This window comes from Podarcis liolepis (genome assembly GCF_965112155.1).
Source record: "Podarcis liolepis genome assembly, chromosome: 13".
NCBI classification, from domain to species: Eukaryota; Metazoa; Chordata; class Lepidosauria; order Squamata; family Lacertidae; genus Podarcis; species Podarcis liolepis.
In genome coordinates this window covers 48,855,153-48,875,046 of record NC_139573.1, presented here as the reverse complement: position 1 = coordinate 48,875,046, position 19,894 = coordinate 48,855,153, and the positions used below count along the sequence as shown (strand labels likewise).

General features: G+C 48.3%; 1 protein-coding gene across 3 annotated transcripts in view; it reads left to right on the top strand.

Moving 5' to 3' along the window:
- Positions 1–19,894, top strand: part of GFAP (glial fibrillary acidic protein) — a 42,163-nt gene that overhangs the window by 13,887 nt on the left and 8,382 nt on the right. Inside the window, exons 3-8 of one of the 3 annotated variants that reach the window (XM_083470527.1) lie at positions 8,936–9,491; positions 11,613–11,673; positions 12,527–12,622; positions 14,359–14,520; positions 16,021–16,146; positions 18,219–18,439. In XM_083470527.1, coding sequence (XP_083326653.1) covers positions 8,989–9,491; positions 11,613–11,673; positions 12,527–12,622; positions 14,359–14,520; positions 16,021–16,146; positions 18,219–18,439 — 1,169 coding nt within the window. In that variant the 5' untranslated portion in view covers positions 8,936–8,988. Of the gene's footprint in view, positions 1–8,409; positions 9,492–11,612; positions 11,674–12,526; positions 12,623–14,358; positions 14,521–16,020; positions 16,147–18,218; positions 18,440–19,894 lie in introns of those variants that run through there. The other 2 variants (XM_083470526.1, XM_083470528.1) reach the window with 2 other exon arrangements.

Below are 19,894 nucleotides of genomic sequence, written 5' to 3'. Positions count from 1 at the left end.
ACAGAATCCTGCTGCTCTTGATGCCACATTTGCATTCTATGGGTGTAAAGATTTCTGACACACACACCCTCAAACATGATGCAAAACACACACACACACCAAAAAACCAAAATAAAAAAATTCCTTCCAGTAGCACCTTAAAGACCAACTAAGTTAGTTCTTGGTATGAGCTTTCGTGTGCATGCACACTTCTTCAGATACCAAAAAACCACTTCCAGCTGCCTCAAAGAAGCATCCTTGAGCATCTGAGTTATCCCTCCATTGCTGAGCCTCACCTGATGGACCAGTCTTGTACCATTGTACCTGATGAAGTGGAGAGCAAGTGCAGGGGAGTTTCTCTTGCCCCCTAAAGTCGGCCTCTTTCTCTCTGCGGCTTAAGTCCCATTGTTTCCCAGAAGCAGACTGCGTTGTATGTGCTCTCCCTGTGGCGTGCCAGCTCCCCAGACAGGCGGGATAAAGAAGGCTTCATTGCTATGCACAGGCGCCTCATTCCCCTCCTGCCATCCCTTTCACCGCCCCGAACTCCTGTCCAGCAGCCAAACAACAACCTTTTCATTCTGTTCCAATGGGCGACACGGATTAAAAGACTCGGGAGCTGGCAAGCAACTACTTTGGCCTCTGTGCGCCAGGAGAGGGGACTTGGGCTGCAGCGACCCAGGGACAAGGGGGATCCCGCTCATCCCAAGAGTTGTAGGGTTGTAAAACTCCGAGGGGACAGCACACCCGTCACCGTGGCGCTGGGGATGGGTTGACATGTGCGTGGGGCAGCCATGTCACGTTACGGATGGTGTACAAGGGTGGGCAAAGGCACAAGTGTCTATATGGCAGCAAGCCTGTGAGTGTGTGGGTGTGAACACCAGCAGGCGTGGAACAGTATTTGCAGCGTCCAAAAGGGCAGTTAGGGCTAAATGCTCTGATCTGAATGGTTTAAAATTGGATGGGGGGCACCTAGGGGTGAGGGAGACCATGGATTCAGCTTGCATTTAAAAGCGAACTCAAACTCATGCTCACTTTCCAAAACGATGCGCAAACTGAAACTCATCCATCCTTTGCAACGCACACTTCTCGGAATTTTGCGGTACATGGGACTACAACTCCCATCATCCCTAGCTAACAGGACCAGTGGTCAGGGATGATGGGAATTGTAGTCCCCAAACAGCTGGCAGGCCAAGTTTGGCCACCACTGATGTAATGTGTACAGAAATGCATCTATGCTAAGGGGAAGTGTGCATATAAAATGCATGTTGGTGAAAATAACAAAGGGAAATGTGTTCTATTGGGGAAACATGCCCTGGCAAAAACATGCGTATTAAGGGAAATGGCGTACAAAAAACGGGAGAAATTCACATAAAGATGCAGTTGAATTTTCCCAGGGACTTTAGAAACAATAATGCGGGGACGCGGCAAAGTGAATTTATAACTGGAACTCTGAGAATCACGACCCGCACACATGCAGTCACAGGTTGCGTTCTGCTCAGGATGCGAACGGGGCTCTGGAATGGATCCTGTTTGCATCCAGAGGTACCTCTGTATCTCCTTTCTCCATGAGCCTGGGCAGCCCTTGAGTTGTTGGTTCTTTGGTGGTAGTGGGGAAGCAGTGCATGGTGGGTCAGTCATGGAAGGCGGAGAAGGACGGCCGAGAGCGGCAACAGTGGCGAGGCTCGGGCGGGGCAATGCCTCCCTTCCCATCAGAGCAGCCCCAATCCCATACCTACTTGCGTGCAAGCAGGAGGGGGCGGGGATCCCTCAGGTGGGAAGCGATTTCACACTGCCTTTCGGAGCAGCCCCATCCCAACTCCTACTTGTGTGCAAGCAGGAGGGGCAGGGATCTCTCAGGCAACGTGATGCCTCCTTTCTCTGAGCCTGGCCTTGGGGGGGATACAAATAAAATAATAATAATAATAATAATAATAATAATAATAATAATAATAATAATAAATAATAATAAATAATAATAATAATAATAATAATGATGATGATGATGATGATGATGACTTGGCCATTCTGGAATTTTCTTGAGGAGTAATTTTTTTTAAAACCCACCACGTGAGAGATGTGCTTTCTTCGGCGCTTGTATGAGAGCACGGTGCCCCCGCAAAAAAACACACATTTTTTAGCACCATGTAAAAAAGCCAGATATCCCAGTTTTATCAGAGCAGCTGAGGGATACAAGAGAGCACCTTCCACTTGGAATTGCAACCCTTAGTCACCCACGAGGCCGGGCCACGATCCCAGGTGTACCCCCTGGAATCCCTTGCTGGGTCACGTACCCCCTGGGGGGGGGGTCCAAAAGCCTTGGGCCTGCTCCGCTTCTCGGAAGAACCTTCCAAGGCTGCTTTTAAACGATGGCTTTTTTTTCTTGTTCACTTTGCTTTTCTTTTGTGTACCCAACCCCTTCCCAGGCCGGGGCTTTCAGGGACTGCGTGTTCCTGCAGCGGACCGCACTCCTCGCGGCAGAGGCGGCGGGGGGTATCAATCTTGCCACGGCGAGCATGAAAATGGGACACCTTGAGACAGCGGCCAGAGCACAGAGCCCCTTGTGTTCTCGGCCAGGGGCTGGCGGCGTGGCCTCGGGCCCATTAATAAGGCCCTTTTGTGGGGATGACGGCTCCCGGCTCCAGAGGGACGCACAGGGCTTGGTCGACAGAGGCTGCTTTCGCCAGGGGAGGGGAGGCTGAGCGAGGGGTTAGGGGGCTGGGAACCTGGCTGTGGGCCAGAGGTGTGGCAGGCGAGGCTTTTACAAAAAAAAAAGGTTGGGAGGCGGCTGGCCCGGCAACTACGAATTCTCCCCCTGCCCCGTGCGACTGCAGTGGCGTCTGGGGTGTGCCCAAGGCCTGTCCTCAGTTGAGATGCCATGGCAGCGAGGCTATCCTTAAATAAATTGGAGTTCTTGTTATTACATATACCAAGAAAAAAGCACACCAAGAACTCAGGCCGATATAAGTTTCAGTAGTGGGAGTCGTATCTACTCGCAAATCAATAGTCAATTGTAAGAAAAATTAATCCACTCAAAAGTATGTATTCTGACAAGGATTACAAACTCAAATAGAGATTACAAATTCAAACAGAGATTACAAACTCAAACTCATAAGGATATTCATAACACAATAATTCATTACAGAATTAGAGATAAGAGTTTATGAGTAGAGATAAATTCATGTTAGTCCATACTGTAGCCAGAGTCGAAGTGAAGGTCTTAGTTTCAATCATTGAGCAGAAGTCAGAAGTCAATTATGGATCGGAAACTAGGACAGGGGCCTGTTTCGATGTATTCACCTTCATCAGCTAATTTTTAAGGGGTCGTGTAAGTTTGAAGAATTCGTATAAATATATCCTGTTACTTTCTACATTTCTCAGAGTGGTTAGATCAACGTGTATCTTAAGCTTTTCTGTGAGAAACGTGTGTTTGTAATCTCTGTTTGAGTTTGTAATCTCTATTTCACATAATCCTCCTTACAAAACTTCTTGCAGCGTGATCTGTTTGTTACAATTGCTTTTCAGATAATTCAAATATTTACTCCAGTCCTCTGAGAATCTCTGGTCCTGCAGGTTTTCAATCCTTCCTGTCATCTTATCTAATTCTGCATAGTCTGTTAATTTCGTCTGCCATTCTTCTTTCGTCGGTAATTCTTCTTGTTTCCATTTCTGTGCCAGTAATATTCTTGCTGCCGTTGTTGCATATAAAAACAATTTACTATTCTGTTTGTTAATATCCTCCCTCAACGATAAGCATCCTAAGGAGCCCAAGGAGAAAAAGCCACATTGCCTCCCCCTGTACAAAGATTCCCAGCCTTGCACAAGGGTGTAGCCAGGGGTTTTGTTAGGGGTGGCGGGACTTATGTTAGGAGGGGCAGAACTGATGTGATTGGTCGGTTAGTTAAACATTTCTATTGTTTTACTTGATGGGGGGAGGGGGGAACTGCCCACCCCACCCGCTTGGCTGCACCCATGCCCTTGCACAATTGCCGTATTTTTCGCTCCATAAGACGCACCTAGTTTTTAGAGGAGGAAAACAAGAATAAAAAAAATATTCTGAACGAAACGGTGGATGTATGATTTTTGTGGTTCATGCCGTGGCCACAGACATGATATGTGATTTGACGGTGAGTTTGGGGTAGCCCAATGCAAAAATCCTGAGGATCCATGTGGATCCGTGCTTTGCGCCATTGCGCAAACAGTGGGTGCATGATTTTTTTGGTGCAGGCTGTAGCCATGGACATGCTATGTGATCTGATGGTGAATTTGGGGTGACCCAATGCAAAAATCCCAAAGATCCATGGGCTTTTACCTCCCCCCTCCCAGGCAGCCTCCTTTATCTCTAGCGTCCCTTATCTCCCTCCCAATCGCTTGCCGATCAGCTGCTACCTTTCAACACCCCCTTCCCACTTGTTTGCCTTAGTGTCTTTTCCTTAGCTGGAGCAGTTTTTTGCTCCTCCTTTTCTTCTAATTTCTCTCCTCATTGCTTGTTTTAGTATTCCTGTGTTCTCTGCTTGCAACTTTGCTGTCTTTACCTCCCCCCTCCCAGGCAGCCTCCTTTATCTCTAGTCTCCCTTATCTCCCTCTGATCTCTTGCCGATCAGCTGCTTAGCGGCTTTGTTTCAACACCCACTTCCCTCTTTCTAAAAAAAAAAGAGTATGATCTGCTTTTCGCCCCTGGGCAATTCAGCTCCGGGGACCACGCATTTGCTCCATAAGATGCACAGACATTTCCCCTTACTTTTTAGGAGGAAAAAAGTGTGTCTTGTGGAGCAAAAAATACGGTAAATGTTTTTGGTCACAGGGGCTGGAGGTTTCCGGGAATTAGGAGGGGGAATTCTTGACAAAAGAGAGTCGTGTTTTGTTGCTCTACTTTGCCCATCAGAGCCTTAAAGAGTTCTGTCAGCTTAGAAGCAAAGACTGATACACAGCTCTGAGACACAACATCAGACTGTCCTACATCTTAGGTGCAGATAATTGGGGGGGCGGGGGGGGGGGGAGATGCTTTAACCACTCCACTCTGCAGCCGTCTCTGAGCGAGGAATCCAGGAGTCTGCTTTAACCACCCTAATCTCCATCTACACGCAAACCTCTAAAGTTCAAAATTCTCTTTTCTGGGAACCTGACAGGGGGAACCTTGGTTCTTTAAATAACTAGTTAGGATGTCCTTTGTCCCAAGCTTCACCTGATTTCTGTGAGGCAGGCAGTGCCTCTGAACATGTGCAGAGTGCTCTTTGGCAACCAGGCCTTTACACCTTTGGGCTTAGCATGGAGGGCAGCTGAGTGAGGTGGTGCAGCTTTCAGGCAAGTGTTAGCTGCTCTGCTCCCCTCTGTTTATAAAACTCTTTAAACCCATCATCTCTGCCTCTCCTCCCCCCCCCCAACCTCTCCTCCAGCCTTGTCTCCTCTAAACAGCCCTAAATGCATTTCCTGCTGACGCGTCAAGCTGAAAAGAAACCCAGAAGTTTGCGGGAAAGAGTTTTTGGAATTTGCTGTCTTTAAAGAATCACTGGAGTGGAAAGCCAGTCAGGGGCTTTGAAGAGACATTTAATTGAAATCTTTCTTAATTAGCGTCTCAGCTGCCTGACTCAACCTGCCTCTGAGATGAATCAAAGATCTGTCATTTGGGCACTTTTGGTAAGAACAGGCAACAGATTACCGAGGAAAAGGCAGCTGTGTGCTATGCTTCATGTCTCAAAAGATGCTGAAACACCAAGTGGAAGATAATACTTTCTGCCATGGAAGCCCTTTCCGTCCAGGCACTTTGAGAGCTAGCTGCAGAAAGTTACGCAGTGGGAAAGGCATTCTGCACAAGCACAGGGGCATCCTTATCTTTTTTTCACCTTTCCCTTGAGCATATGTAGAGTGCTTTTTCTTTTTTCCAGTTGTGCCTTTTCTTTTTTCCAGTTATATTTTTCTTAAATTTTCAAAAAATATTCACATGTACACTCCAATACATAATATTTTTTTATTTTGCTTTGTCAACTTCCTACACCGTTCTCTATGGTGTTTTTTATTTCTGCCCCTTGCTGCACCCTATCCTCTCTCTCTTATACCATAATAACTATACGGTAATCTCCTGCTGTTCATAGTTCAAATCCTGCTGGCGAATTCATCATACTATAGTATTTCTTTAAATAGTCCGAAAAAGGCTTCCATTATTCTTCAACCAGACAATCATCATTGGGTTCTCTTATTTTAGCTGCCAATTCTGCATAATCCATCGCTTTATTTATCCATTCTTCTTTGCTGGTAGCTACTTCTTCCTTGCCAACAAAGGTCTGTATAGTAAAAGCTATGGTTTTCCAAGTAGTGATGTATGGAAGTGAAAGCTGGACCATAAAGAAGGCTGATCGCCGAAGAATGGATGCTTTTGAATTATGGTGCTGGAGGAGACTCTTGAGAGTCCCATGGACTGCAAGAAGATCAAACCTCTCCATTCTGAAGGAAATCAGCCCTGAGTGCTCACTGGAAGGACAGATCCTGAAGCTGAGGCTCCAAGACTTTGGCCACCTCATGAGAAGAGAAGACTCCCTGGAAAAGACCCTGGTGTTGGGAAAGATGGAGGGCACAAGGAGAAGGGGACAACAGAGGACGAGATGGTTGGGCAGTGTTCTCGAAGCTACCAGCATGAGTTTGACCAAACTGCGGGAGGCAGTGGAAGACAGGAGTGCCTGGCGTGCTCTGGTCCATGGGGTCACGAAGAGTCGGGCACAATTAAACGACTAAACAACAACTTCTTCCTTCCATTTTTGTGCATAGAGAATTCTGGCTGCTGTCGTTACATACATAAATAGCTGAATCATCTTTTTTTGGAACTTCTGTCCCTATAGCCACTAAGAGAAAAGCTTCAAGTTTTGGGGAGGGTATTATCATTTTTTATCTCATCATATATCATTTCCCCTAATCCCCTCGCTTTCTTACAAGTCCACCACATCAGAGTGCCTTTTCTTGACTACTGAGTAACCACTGCTCACATTATTATATCCGGGATCGGGAGATGAGAGGTCTATATCAAGAGATATGGCTCTCAGGCAGAGTTGACTCCAAATACAGAACTTCTCTTGACGTGCACTTGGTGTACAGGACATTGCCTAATCTCCCTGTGAACAAATAAGAATGAATGTTGAATAAACAGGTTGTCTGGAAGCGGCCCTGTTTTGCTTTTTCCTAGAACCTCAATGTCCACCAGGAACAGCCAAGTGCGAAATAGTGGCTTACAAAAAGGGGAGTGTGGATATACTTAGAATTAAGGAAGAAGGCACCTCTGACTACATATTAGTACAGGTATTTGTTTTGCTGCTGCTGCTCGCGTGAGTGCTGAGAAGACAGCTCCCTCTCCTGCCAACTCCATCCAGCCTAGGGGGCGGGGCCTGCACTCACAACCACAGCTTGAGGACCTCCATCAGGGCCTCTGGGACATTGCTGCTGCTGCTCTGGTGAGTGCTGGGTGGACCGCTCCCTTTCCTGCCAACTCCATCCGGCCCTAAACGGCCTCGGTCCTGTATACCTGAAGGAGCGTCTCCACCCCCATCGTTCAGTCCGGACACTGAGATCCAGCGCTGAGGGCCTTCTGGCGGTTTCCTCATTGCGAGACGTAAGGTTACAGGGAACCAGGCAGAGGGCCTTCTCGGTAGTGGCACCACCCTGTGGAACACCCTCCCTTCAGATGTGAAGGAAATAAGCAGCTATCCTATCTTTAAAAGACATCTGAAGGCAGCCCTGTTCAGGGAAGTTTTTAACATTTAACACTGTATTGTTTTTAATACTTGATTGGGAGCCGCCCAGAGTGGCTGGGGAAACTCAGCCAGATGGGCGGGGTATAAATAATAAATAATAAATAATAAATAATAAATAATAAATAATAAATAATAAATAATAAATAATAAATAATAAATTATTATTATTATTATTATTATTATTATTAAGCTCACATTCTATTCCATATAAAAATCCATGCCTGATTTTCCCTACCTCTTGCTTTGTTTCAGCAGCCTAATTTGGTGAATCATGTTGTTGATTTTCCAAATGTTACCAAATCAGCCACAAATTAAGACAAATTGAATTCAACTTTTCCAAAATTTGCTTTCCCGCACTCCGTTCTTGGTGTGTGCAAAGTTTCCTCTTGTTTCTGCTTTATTTTCCAAGTTGTTTCTAGCTCACATTACATTCCTTACAGTTAACCTTATAGTACAATAGTTTTTTGGGGGGGTTAAACTTATTTATCCTTAACCGTCAGCCAATTCCTGCACATACAATATTTCAACATTTGCAATATCGACAAGCTGATATTGTCAAACAACTGGGAATCATGAATGCTTTATGAGCTACCACAAATCTCCTGAAATCCTGGATCTACCGTCTGCCAGGCATTGGTGTTCAGAATTTACATCACTCACAGACTTGAGGCCTGGGAGCCTCTCTAGATCTAAGCATTTTGTGTAAAACGCCTGGTTGTTTTGGTCATACAGAACAGCATGCAAAGGAGTGACATTTGTTGTGTGAACGAGCTCTCTGGACAAAAGTCGGTTTTGCATTTTCATGAACCACTTTGGCAATCTGGTTTCGCCGCTGTGTTTTTGTCATGCTCTTGCCTGTGATTCTGGGGCAAATGAGATGTTCCCCCCGCCGTTTCATTTTCCATCTTTAGCAATCTCACGGCTGCCTGCCGTGTGTTGTCATGTCACTTGTGTTGTAGGGAGATCGTGGCCATCATAGGCGAGCAAGGACTCTGACCTTGTAGCTTGTCCAAGAGCATTTGCTCTCTTCTCCCATCAAGAACGCTCAAAGCTTCTGCCCAATGGCTTTCTTTTGTTGCTTTGCCAGGGCACAGGGCACTTGGCATGGAAGATGTGAGATGTTAAGGTCTGGCGTGAACCCCATTCCCCCTCCCTCCTCCAGCCTTTCACACGCATATGCTCTGGCGATGGCTAACCCTCTTGTATAAAACCCCTTGCAGCACACAGAACAAAATCTGTCTGAGTTTGCAGAGCCTGGAGGAGAAGCCTGACCATGGAAGGGCAACGCCTCTCATCCTACGGAAGGCGTTTCGGCACGCAGACTTCCTCCATCCACCACGCCTTGAGGTTCTCCCCAGGGCGCAGGTACCTGTCTTCAGGCGCCGGCACTCGGCTCTCCGTCACCAAGATGAAGACCTCCAGCCTCAGCTTCCGTGCTGGCCCCAAGTTCTCCCCGGACAAGGTGGATTTTTCCCTGGCCGATGCCCTCAACACCGAATTCAAGGAGACCCGCACCAACGAGAAGGTGGAGATGATGGAGCTGAACGACCGCTTTGCCAGCTACATAGAGAAGGTCCGGTTCCTGGAGCAGCAGAACAAAGTCCTGGTGGCCGAGCTCAACCAAATCCGAGACAAGGAGCCCACCAAGTTGGCCGACATCTACCAGGAGGAGGTGAGGGAGCTCCGCCACCAGGTGGACCAGCTCACCAACTCCAAGGCCCGTCTGGAGATCGAGAGAGACAACCTGCTGGAGGACCTCAACAATCTCCGGCAAAAGTAAGGAAGGTCCAGGGTCTCTTTTCAAGTTTTGACTGGGCTGGGTGGGGTAAAAGGTAAAGGGACCCCTGACCATTAGGTCCAGTCATGGCCGACTCTGGGGTTGCGGTGCTCATCTCGCTTTATTGGCCGAGGGAGCCAGCGTACAGCTTCCGGGTCATGTGGCCAGCATGACTAAGCCGCTTCTGGCGAACCAGAGCAGCGCACAGAAACGCCGTTTACCTTCCCACCAGAATGGTACCTATTTATCTACTTGCACTTTTGACGTGCTTTTGAACTGCTAGGTGGGCAGGAGCAGGGACCGAGCAACGGGAGCTCTACCCATTGCGGGGATTTGAACCGCTGACCTTCTCTGTTTAATAGCACTAAAGCACTCAGGTGCAGAGCTGGCAACCAGCCCTAGTGTTCCAATAACAGCGCAGGCCCAGGGTAGCCGACATGGAGACTTCTAGATTTTGTTGGACTCCAGCTACTATGAGCTCCAGCTGGTACAGTTTATTCCTAACAAGATCAGCAAATAAAACTGTCAATATCATAATACTGTTGTGCAAATTGATCATGTGGTTGTGTGTACAGTCCAGGTTGCCACGCCTTAAAAAGGAGATTGTAGATTTTACATAGTTTGGAGAAAGTGGATAGAGCAAAGTTCTCCGTTTCTCATGACACTAGATTCTAGGGTCATCCGATTAACTGGATGTTAGAAGATTCAGGAGGGACTGAAGGAAATGCCTTTCCACGCAGTGGTGGTCACCAACTTGGAAGGTTTTAAATGGGGGTACAGACAAATTCATGGAGGATTAGGCTTTCAGCGGCTACTAGCGATGGCTACGCTTTGCCGCCACTGTCAGAGACAGTATGTGCCTCTGAATACCAGTTTCTGGGAATCTGAAATGGGGAGATATCAGGGACTGGAATGAAGAGGAGGAGGAATGGTGGAGATCTCTCACCCCCTTCTCCTGTAGCTGCCAGAGAAGAGAGAGGCAGTATTGAATTACAGCAGAACTATGAGGGAGATAACAGCTCAGAGACAGGTGAACAGCAGAGTTATGAGGTGTTAGGAGAAGGAGGGGGGCAGAGCAGCCAGTTGACACGTCATCAGAGGCGTCTTACCTATAGAGGCTAGTGGCATGGGGCGCCGGGGTGCCAAATTCTGGAGGGCGCCAGGGAAGAGGTGGAGGTTGGCATCAGCTCACCGCCCTCGCCCGCCTCCGCCATGCCACGCCGAAGCAGCACCACACCTGAAGCCTTCACCTGCTATAGCCACCATGGCATGAAGCGGCTGGCTGAGCTGGGAGCTGCCGCATCCAACCTCTGCCTCTTCCCACCGGAGGAGCTGCCCTCTAGTCGCTGCCCGCCTCCTCCAGCCCCGCAACGCTGGGCGCGTCACCGGCAGCGCCGTCCTCCCTAAAAAAGGTCGGCAACGCTGGGAAACGGGGGGGGGGGGGAGCCAGAGGGATCTTTGCACCACGGCGCCTGCATGTCATTAGACAGCATAGATGATCCACCGTCCCCTACAACGCGGCGTTCGTTAAGAGTGCAAGAGCAACGGACGCAGAGACATTTGACCACCGGGGGCCACCGTAGGGCCAGATGCTGTTGCTAGAGAGAGAAGTTGGAGGGGCTCAGAGTGAACAACTCCATCATGGAAGAATGACTGGATTCTTTGTCTTCTACCGTGATCACTGAATAAATAAATCTTGTTTCCTCCCTGCTTCTTTAAACCATCGGAGGAGGGAGAGAATTCCTCAAGCCTGACAGGAGAGTGTTGTTGCACTCCTGCTGGTTGGCTCCCCAAGGGCGGTTGGCCCCCAGGAGACCAGAGAGTTGGCCCTTTAATCTAATCCTGCAGGACTCTGTTCTTATGCTAATATTATCCCTTCTTTTGTTAATGTTATTTTGTTGTATTAATTGCATGCAAAGCCTGAAGGGTTCAAAAACTTGCAAATAAACGGCGCAGAATTAGAAAAGGTCTGAGGGCCTTGTGGAGGCTTTGACCTTGACATATTTCTTTCCCTTGGTTTCAGCCCCTTGCAGAAGGGAACTGATAATTCAGCACAGATTCCTGATTTTCCCATCTCTCTCTCTCTCTCTCTCTCTCTCTCTCTCTCTCTCTCATTGAAGGTTACAGGACGAGATTAATCAGCGCCTTGAAGCTGAGAACAATTTGTCTTCCTACCGACAGGTGAGGCGGAAAAAATGACGAATCCCATCCTGGAACTATGGGCAGAGAATGCAAGATGGCCTTGTAGCTTGTAACTGATCTGAAGTAGTTTCCTCCTTGCTACATCATGTGCATGAATGTATGTGTCTAGTGGAAGGGCTGTAGTTGGGCCATCTGTAGCACATGCCAGGGCAACCCACTTATTATTATTATTAATAATAATAATAATAATAATAATAATAATAATAATAATAATAATTTATTTATACCCCGCCCATCTGGCTGAGTTTCGCCAGCCACTCTGGGCGGCTCCCAATCAAGTATTAAAAACAATACAGCATTAAATACTAAAAACTTCCCTTCAGATGTCTTTTAAGGATAGGATAGCTGCTTATTTCCTTCACATCTGAAGGGAGGGTATTCCACAGGGTGGGCGCCACTACCGAGAAGGCCCTCTGTCTGGTTCCCTGTAACCTCACTTCTCGCAATGAGGGAACCACCAGAAGGCCCTTGGTGCTGGACCTCAGTGTCTGGGCTGAACGATGGGGGTGGAGACGCTCCTTCAGATCTACTGGGCCGTTTAGGGCTTTAAAGGTCAGCACCAGCACTTTGAATTGTGCTCGGAAACGTACTGGGAGCCAATGCAGATCTCTCAGAACCTGTGTTATGTGGTCCCAGCGGCCGCTCCCAGTCACCAGTCTAGCTACCGCATTCTGGATTAGTTGCAGTTTCTGGGTCACCTTCAAAGGTAGCCCCACGTCAAGCCCATTGCAGGGGCGAGAGAGCATGCAAGAGGTCCCATTTTCCTCCCTGTACATGACATTAAGGGCCAAAACAGATAAAATGTCCCTCATTCTCCCCTCTCAATTCTTAGGACGTTGATGATGCTGCGTTGGCCCGGATAGACCTGGAACGTAAAATTGAATCACTTCAAGAGGAGATCAACTTCCTAAAGAAGATCCACGAGGAGGTATGGAATACAGGCCCAAGCTGAAGCTCCTCCATCTTGAAAGGCAGTTGGGGTAACAGGCCGGATTGAAGGCCCAGATCCACAGCGTGACTTGTGCTCTGTTTTCCCTTTAATGCCTGCCAAAAAAAAAAACCAACCTGCGAGAGGGAGAGAGACATACTGAAAACTGGTTATTCGGTCCCATTGCTGAGAAAGCCAACCGACTCTTCATCTGGCTCAGAGGCTCTGGGTTCTTAACTGCATTTTTGTGAGGCTCGTTTTTAATAGTGTTTCTCAATTTCATTGTATGTTAACAGGACTATATGGGCCATTCAGGTTGAAATGCAGCTTGCAAATTTTAACACCAAGCAAGCAGACAAACCTAGACCTTTGATCCTGGATATGTTATATTTCCCATGTATTCCTAAAGGTGTCCAGGTTTCCTAATACGGTGTTGGGATACTGCCAGGGAGATAAAGTCCATCATGGCCCCAAGCCGTTTGCCGGACGATCCACCGATCTCCCGTAGGCACGCAGTATCATCGATTAGCGACGTGAGTTTCTAGAAAATATCTTGCCACATTCTAGAGCTCATGCACACTCTATCAGCAGATAATGCACAGCCAAAAGTTGCACTCAGGAGAGCATTATTTACAAGCTTTATTCAGCGTTGATCAGAACAAAGAAAGACATGACTGCCTGCGACAGTGTCTCCAGCAGAGAGAGAAACGAAAGCAATAGCAAACATAAACATCCTGTGAACAGGACATGCGCAGACTCTGACTCACAAAGCCTGCACCCTTTTAAGGTGGAACGGAAATATCCTAACATACGACACATCTTCCCTACACACACAAAGGAAGCAAAAATATGTCCACTGCATCTAAACAATGAGCAGGGAGTGTCCGGCACTGCTTAGGATTCTAAGAAGCCAGCAGAACCCTCGCTGACCATCAGTGCAGCCTTCAAAGGCTCACTCCACCATCTTGATTATTCAAAATGGCATCCAACAGTATTCTAACATAGACAAAATCCTGTTCCCTGATCTCAGGAACCATTGTGCCAAAGTTATTTAGCTTGTCCAAAGTGATCACTGCAGTCTTGAAAGACTGAGTCTGCCATTTTGTTTCAAAATGGTGCCCAGTGGTATCCAAAGAGTTTAGCAGCTGACTTCCTTCTACCCCCCTCGGCAATGAATAGACCACACACTGATAAGTAAGTTTAAAATTGCTTTACTTACAGTTTCTAGGTCTCAGTCGTTGTCTTATGTAGAAATAATAGATAACACAGACAACATATTATTGGTTAGAAATACAGAAAAGTAGCTTCAGGCGCATGTCTGAAGCTGGGAGCTATCATAATGCACATTCTGTCTCCATGACTTGCATCCTGAAGAAGAGAGTGAGGAAAGGAAGAGAAGAAACAAATCACATCCAGAGCTTTCTCCACAAAAACCCACTCTTTAAAGCTGAATCGAAGCAAATGCCTATTCAGGGTTTCTGCAGATTACCATTTGCTCTGATTCAGCTTTAAAGAGCAGTTTTTCGCAGGCAAATCTCTGGGTCAAGGAAAAGGGCACTTGGACATGGAGCTTAGACCGTGCCTGGAAAGCGCAGAGGAGAGGTAAGTGTGGATAAGTCCTACATTTGTGAATTTGCCCTGATTTGTTCCCCAAAGTCTTAATTGGTTCAGTTTTTGGGAAACCCTGCCCTGTGTATGAGGTTTCTGGATTCATGACTCTTCTGTCCCCTTCTCAGGAGCTTCGGGAGCTGCAGGAGCAGCTGCAGCAACAACAGGTCCACATCGAGATGGACATGGCCAAGCCGGACTTGACATCTGCCTTGCGCGAGATCCGCATCCAGTATGAGTCCATGGCCTCAAACAACATGCATGAGACTGAGGAATGGTACAAGTCTAAGGTATGGGACCAGGGTGGAGGATCCCCAGTCCAGCGAGACGGAGGATCCCCAGTCCAGCACAGCTTTGACTAGCATTCCAACTGAATGGGGCTGCCACTCAGATTGCCCATTCTAGACGAACAGGGCCTTGCACCATTGAGATGCTTTGGAAGGTGACAGTAAGAGATGGGAGGGTTGTTGTAGATGAGACTTCTGATTGCATGCATGGCTAGTGACAGCTTTCAGAGCTGGAAGCACAGGATGCATGTGTCACTCTGGTCTTTTTCTTCACTATTCAATACAAATCATGTGCATTTTTAAAATTTAATGACATTTCTCGCCCGTATCAGCAATGGTTGCTCCAAACACCTGTGATAACAGGTGCCTTTTCTCTGAGATACTTCCCGTTTTGAGTTCACTTTGGGTGCTTCCATTTGGAGGAGAAACCATAGACTTCCTCATCGCCCGAAAATTCAAGCACAATTGCCCTGTCAGGAAGGGAAGGGAAGGGTTTGAAGGTCACAGTGGTGATCAGGTATAAGCTCTGGCGACACAACCTTTTCAACCAGGGGTTGATAACCGCCAGCTTGGGGGCCTAATCCAGTCCCTCTCAAAAAAACAAAAAAGCCTTCTCCTCAAGACCTTACTGATCTTGGCACAGCAGCAAAACGGGGGGGGGGGGGACATTAAAGTAGATAACAGTATCAATAAACACATTTGTAAAGTTGGGCTATTGGTCAGAAGCAGTAATTTAGCTGTAGTCAGTACTATTTTTCTAAAAAAAAGAGGTGTCAGAACTGAGCATGAACACCTCCCTTGTTCTCTTAGGATGGCAATGGTGCCCACCTGAGAGGTGCCGGAACTGAATTCAGCAGCAGAGCAATCCGATTGGGCGCCTGGGGCAGCGCATGCCCTGCGCCCAGGGGCGGAGCCAGCCGCTTGTGGAGGTGGGGCCATCCATCCATGGGGGCGGGGCCAGCCGCCCGTTGGGTGGGGCAAGCCAGGGCAGGACGCTCCATGGGGCCTCCAAGAAGTTTGCTTGCCTCCTCCCACTCAGCCACCTTACAGCTGAGGGGGAGGTGGCGGGTGGACCATTTGGGGCAGCGCAGAGCCTGCAAACACCCAAGCCATTGTGTTGCTCCCAGGAGAGATGCATGGCTCGGACGCGCTGCAGCCCTGCAGTGAGTGCCGCCTGGCATTTTGTCACCCCTCTCAGTGGTGACACCTGGGGTGGCCCCCACCCACCACACACCCCTTCCTCCACCCCTGAGTTCCAGCAATTCCTGCTGGAAAAAAGGCCCTGGATACGGTACGGGGGTGGGAATAGCACACTTATGTGGACACAAACTGCCCTCTTCCCTGGTCATGGATGAGCAGAGAGGGGGGCAATAACAGCCCGCCCACCCCGATAGCTGATCAGCTGTGGAGAGAGAGGGTTGTGTGCTGGTGTGAGCGCCCAATGCGAGTGAATGTGTTCCTTGAGCCACGAAGCAGAACGTTAACCTGACTTCCGCCTGGTAGTTTGCAGACCTGACCGATGCAGCGGCACGAAACATTGAGGCCCTGCGTCTCGCCAAGCAAGAAGCCAACGAGTACCGCCGGCAGCTGCAGTCCCTCACCTGTGACCTGGAGTCCCTGAGGGGATCGGTAGGTGGAGCTGATGCGGAAATTTGGAGAAGGGAGTTTAAGATTGGGGAAATGAGAAATGGAGAGAAACCGGAATCGACAGGTTCCTCCATCTCTGGCTCCCGGCTAAGCCCAATGGAGAGGGCCTCACCTCTCCCTCCGCCACAGTCAAATGGAATTGGCCAACAATGGAGTTGGTTCTAGGAGGCGAGGAGACAAATGGCAGCTGGTCCCAGCTGAGCCGGTGGAAGAGGCCTGGCTCTCTCACCTCACTGTCTGATGCAACCAGTTGGAATGGATAACCTTTCCCTCCCCCCTCCCCTGCCCCACATGACTGACCCTGCCCACAGAAACCACTCCATGAAAATTCACCAGCATTTTGCTGCAAATTTCTCATAAGGTACACCTTTTTAGATGCTAATAGGATGTTCCCCCCAATACCTCCCTTTTTTGCACAGCTATTCTCCCTAACTGGGACGCTGTTGGCGCTGTGGGTTAAACCACAGAGCCTAGGACTTGCCGATCAGAAGGTTGGTGGTTCGAATCCCCGCAACGGGGTGAGCTCCCGTTGCTCGGTCCCGGCTCCTGCCAACCTAGCAGTTCGAAAGCACAAAGTGCAAGTAGATAGATAGGTACTGCTCCAGCAGGAAGGTAAACGGCGTTTCCGTGCGCTGCTCTGGTTCGCCAGAAGTGGCTTAGTCATGCCGGCCACATGACCCGGAAGTTGTATGCCAGCTCCCTCGGCCAATAAAGCGAGATGAGCGCCGCAACCCCAGAGTCGTCCATGACTGGACCTAATGGTCAGGGGTCCCTTTACCCTTTACCTTTTTCTTCTCCCTAATATAATGCAATTTGGTATATTATTTTCAGTCACATATGCATCTGTACACACACTTTACTCTTACATTATTTTTGCCTGTGTTACTTGGCTGGAGAATGGTGTTGCAAAATTCAGATAGTTAGTTTTCCCCCCATTTTGATATGCATTATTTTTTTTGAAAAATCACAATTTGGTTAAGTTTGCCTCTAAGTGCAAATTGAATCAAATGTCTCCCCAATCCCTAACTGGGGTAAGCTGCTATTGGGTATTCCTCTTCCAGCATTGTCTCCTAAGTAGAAAGCGATTAGTCCACCTAGTCCTTATGTAATGCCATTATGCAATAATATGAAAGGGTTGGCTTGTTCCTGAGTGTGCCTTGTCTCCTCTTCCTTCCTAATAATAATAATAATAATAATAATAATACTTATAATTATTTATTTATACCCCTCCCATCTGGCTGGGTTTCCCCAGTCACTCTGGGTGGCTCCCAACAGAATAATAATAATAATAATAGCGATAAAACATCAAACATTAAAAACTTCCCTAAACAGGGTTGCCTTTAGATGTCTTCAAAAAGTCAGATAGTTGTTTATTTCCATGACTTCTGATGGGAGGGCGTTCAGCAGGGCAGGTGCCACTACCAAGAAGGCCCTCTGCCTGGTTCCCTGCAACCTCACTTCTCACAATGAGGGAACCGCCAGAAGGCCCTCGGAGCTGGACCTCAGGGCTGGATGATGGGGGTGGAGACGCTCCTTCAGGTATACTGGGCCGAGGCTGTTTAGGGCTTTAAAGGTCAGCACCATCACTTTGAATTGTGCTCGGAAACATACTGAGAGCCAATGTAGGTCTTTCAGGACCGGTGTTATATGGTCCCGGCGGCCGCTCCCAGTCACCAGTCTAGCTGCCGCATTCTGGATTAGTTGTAGTTTCTGGGTCACCTTCAAAGGTAGCCCCATATAGAGCGCTGTTCCTCATTGCTTATGCCTCTTTGGCTTGTGAACCATTATTGGTCAACTGCAAACTGCCTTGAGGGCTTTGGCAGAAAGGCAGGATCTGAATGTAGTTCATAAGGGAAATGAGCGGAAGGTATATATTCTCAGAATGTATGTCATTTTCAGCCTCCAAGCTGGGTCCAACATGGATGTTGCTGACATGGCTTATAACCTCCCCACGTCAGCTGTGGGCTCAGGATGTCCCTTCCCCTTTGCAGGTTAGTAACAGACCCCTTGTTTTGTTGCATTCGCCGGTGACGCTTCCCTTGTCCTCATTACAGAACGAATCTCTGGAGAGGCAGCTGAGGGAGATGGAAGACCGCTATGCCCTCGACACTGCCGCCTACCAGGACACAGTGATTCGGCTGGAGGAAGACACCCGCAGCCTCAAGGAGGAAATGGCTCGTCACCTCCAGGAATATCAGGACCTCCTCAATGTCAAGCTGGCTTTAGATATTGAGATTGCCACCTACCGCAAACTCTTGGAGGGGGAGGAAAGCAGGTAGGGCCCAGAAACTCCCATAGCCATAGTGTTGTGACATAGTTTACATGGAATTGCTGGGGAGCCTGTCAGAGCCATACAAAGCTCCTTAAAAGCCCTGCGTGTTAGGCTTGTTCTACATACAGTGGTGCCTCGCAAGACGAAAAGAATCCGTTCTGTGATTCTCTTCGTCTAGCGGTTTTTTCGTCTCGCGAAGCAAGCCCATTGACGGATTAGAGGATTAGCGCTATTAGCGGCTTTTAGCGGCTTATCAGCTTATCGGATCAGCTGATAAGCGGCTTAGCGGCTTAGAAAAAGGGGGTAGGGGAAAAAACCCGCAGGAACTCGCAAGACCTTTTCGTCTTGCGAAGCAAGCCCATAGGAGATTCGTTTTGCGAAGCACCTCCAAAATGGAAAACTCTTTCATCTAGCGAGTTTTCCGTCTTGCGAGGCATTCGTCTTGCGGGGCACCACTGTATATGCAGCCAAATGAGGGGGCTGAGTCTTGGCGGTGAAATGGGCCGTACCACTTCACACTACAGGTAGGGGGTCCCATTTTAAAGGTTAGCACAAGTAGGGAATCAGCACAGTGTGAAAGTGGGCTGGGCTGTGAACACTTACAAATGGCAAGTCCCAACCGTAGTCTAAAGTGGTACAGTCATGCCTCGAGTTGAATGTGCTTCAGGTTGAGCGCTTTTGGTTTGCGCTCTGCAGCAACCCGGAAGTAACAGAGTGTGTTACTTCCGGATTTCGCCGCTCGCGCATGCGCAGACACTCAAAATGATGTCACGCGCATGCATGGAAGCGGCAAAACACGACCCGCAGACGTGCCGTCGCGTCTTATGTTCCATTCAGGATGCGAATGGGGCTCCAGAATGGATCCCATTCGCATCCCAAGGTACCACTGTATAGTCGCCTCTTATTGTCTTAGGAGTTTTCCAGTTCATTCTGCTTCAAGGAGAGACCAGGCCTCCCTCTAAACTTGGATGGGTCTCATAAGGGTAATTTAAAAAATGAGCCTCCAAGTCAGCTTGTTGCTAGTCAGACGACAGGGTGAGCTCCTGTTGCTCTGTCCCAGCTTCTGCCAACCTAGCAGTTCGAAAGCACACCAGTGCAAGTAGATAAATAGGTACTGCTGTGGTGGGAAGGTAAATGGTGTTTCCGTGCGCTCTGGTTTCCGTCACAGTGTTCTGTTGCACTAGAAGCGGTTTAGTCATGCGGGCCACATACCCGGATAGCTGTCTGTGGACAAACACTGCCTTCCTCAGCCTGAAAGCGAGATGAGCGCCACAACCCCATAGTCACCTTTGACTGGACTTAACTGTCCAGGGGTCCCTTTACCTTTTTACCTAGTCAGGCTCTCTGGTTTAATATGGGAAATATTACCACGTACTGTTGCTTTGAACCTGATCTTCCAGGGCACCGAGCATTCCTTGATCTAATGTGTCACTGTGTAGGTTCTATATCCAGGATCCA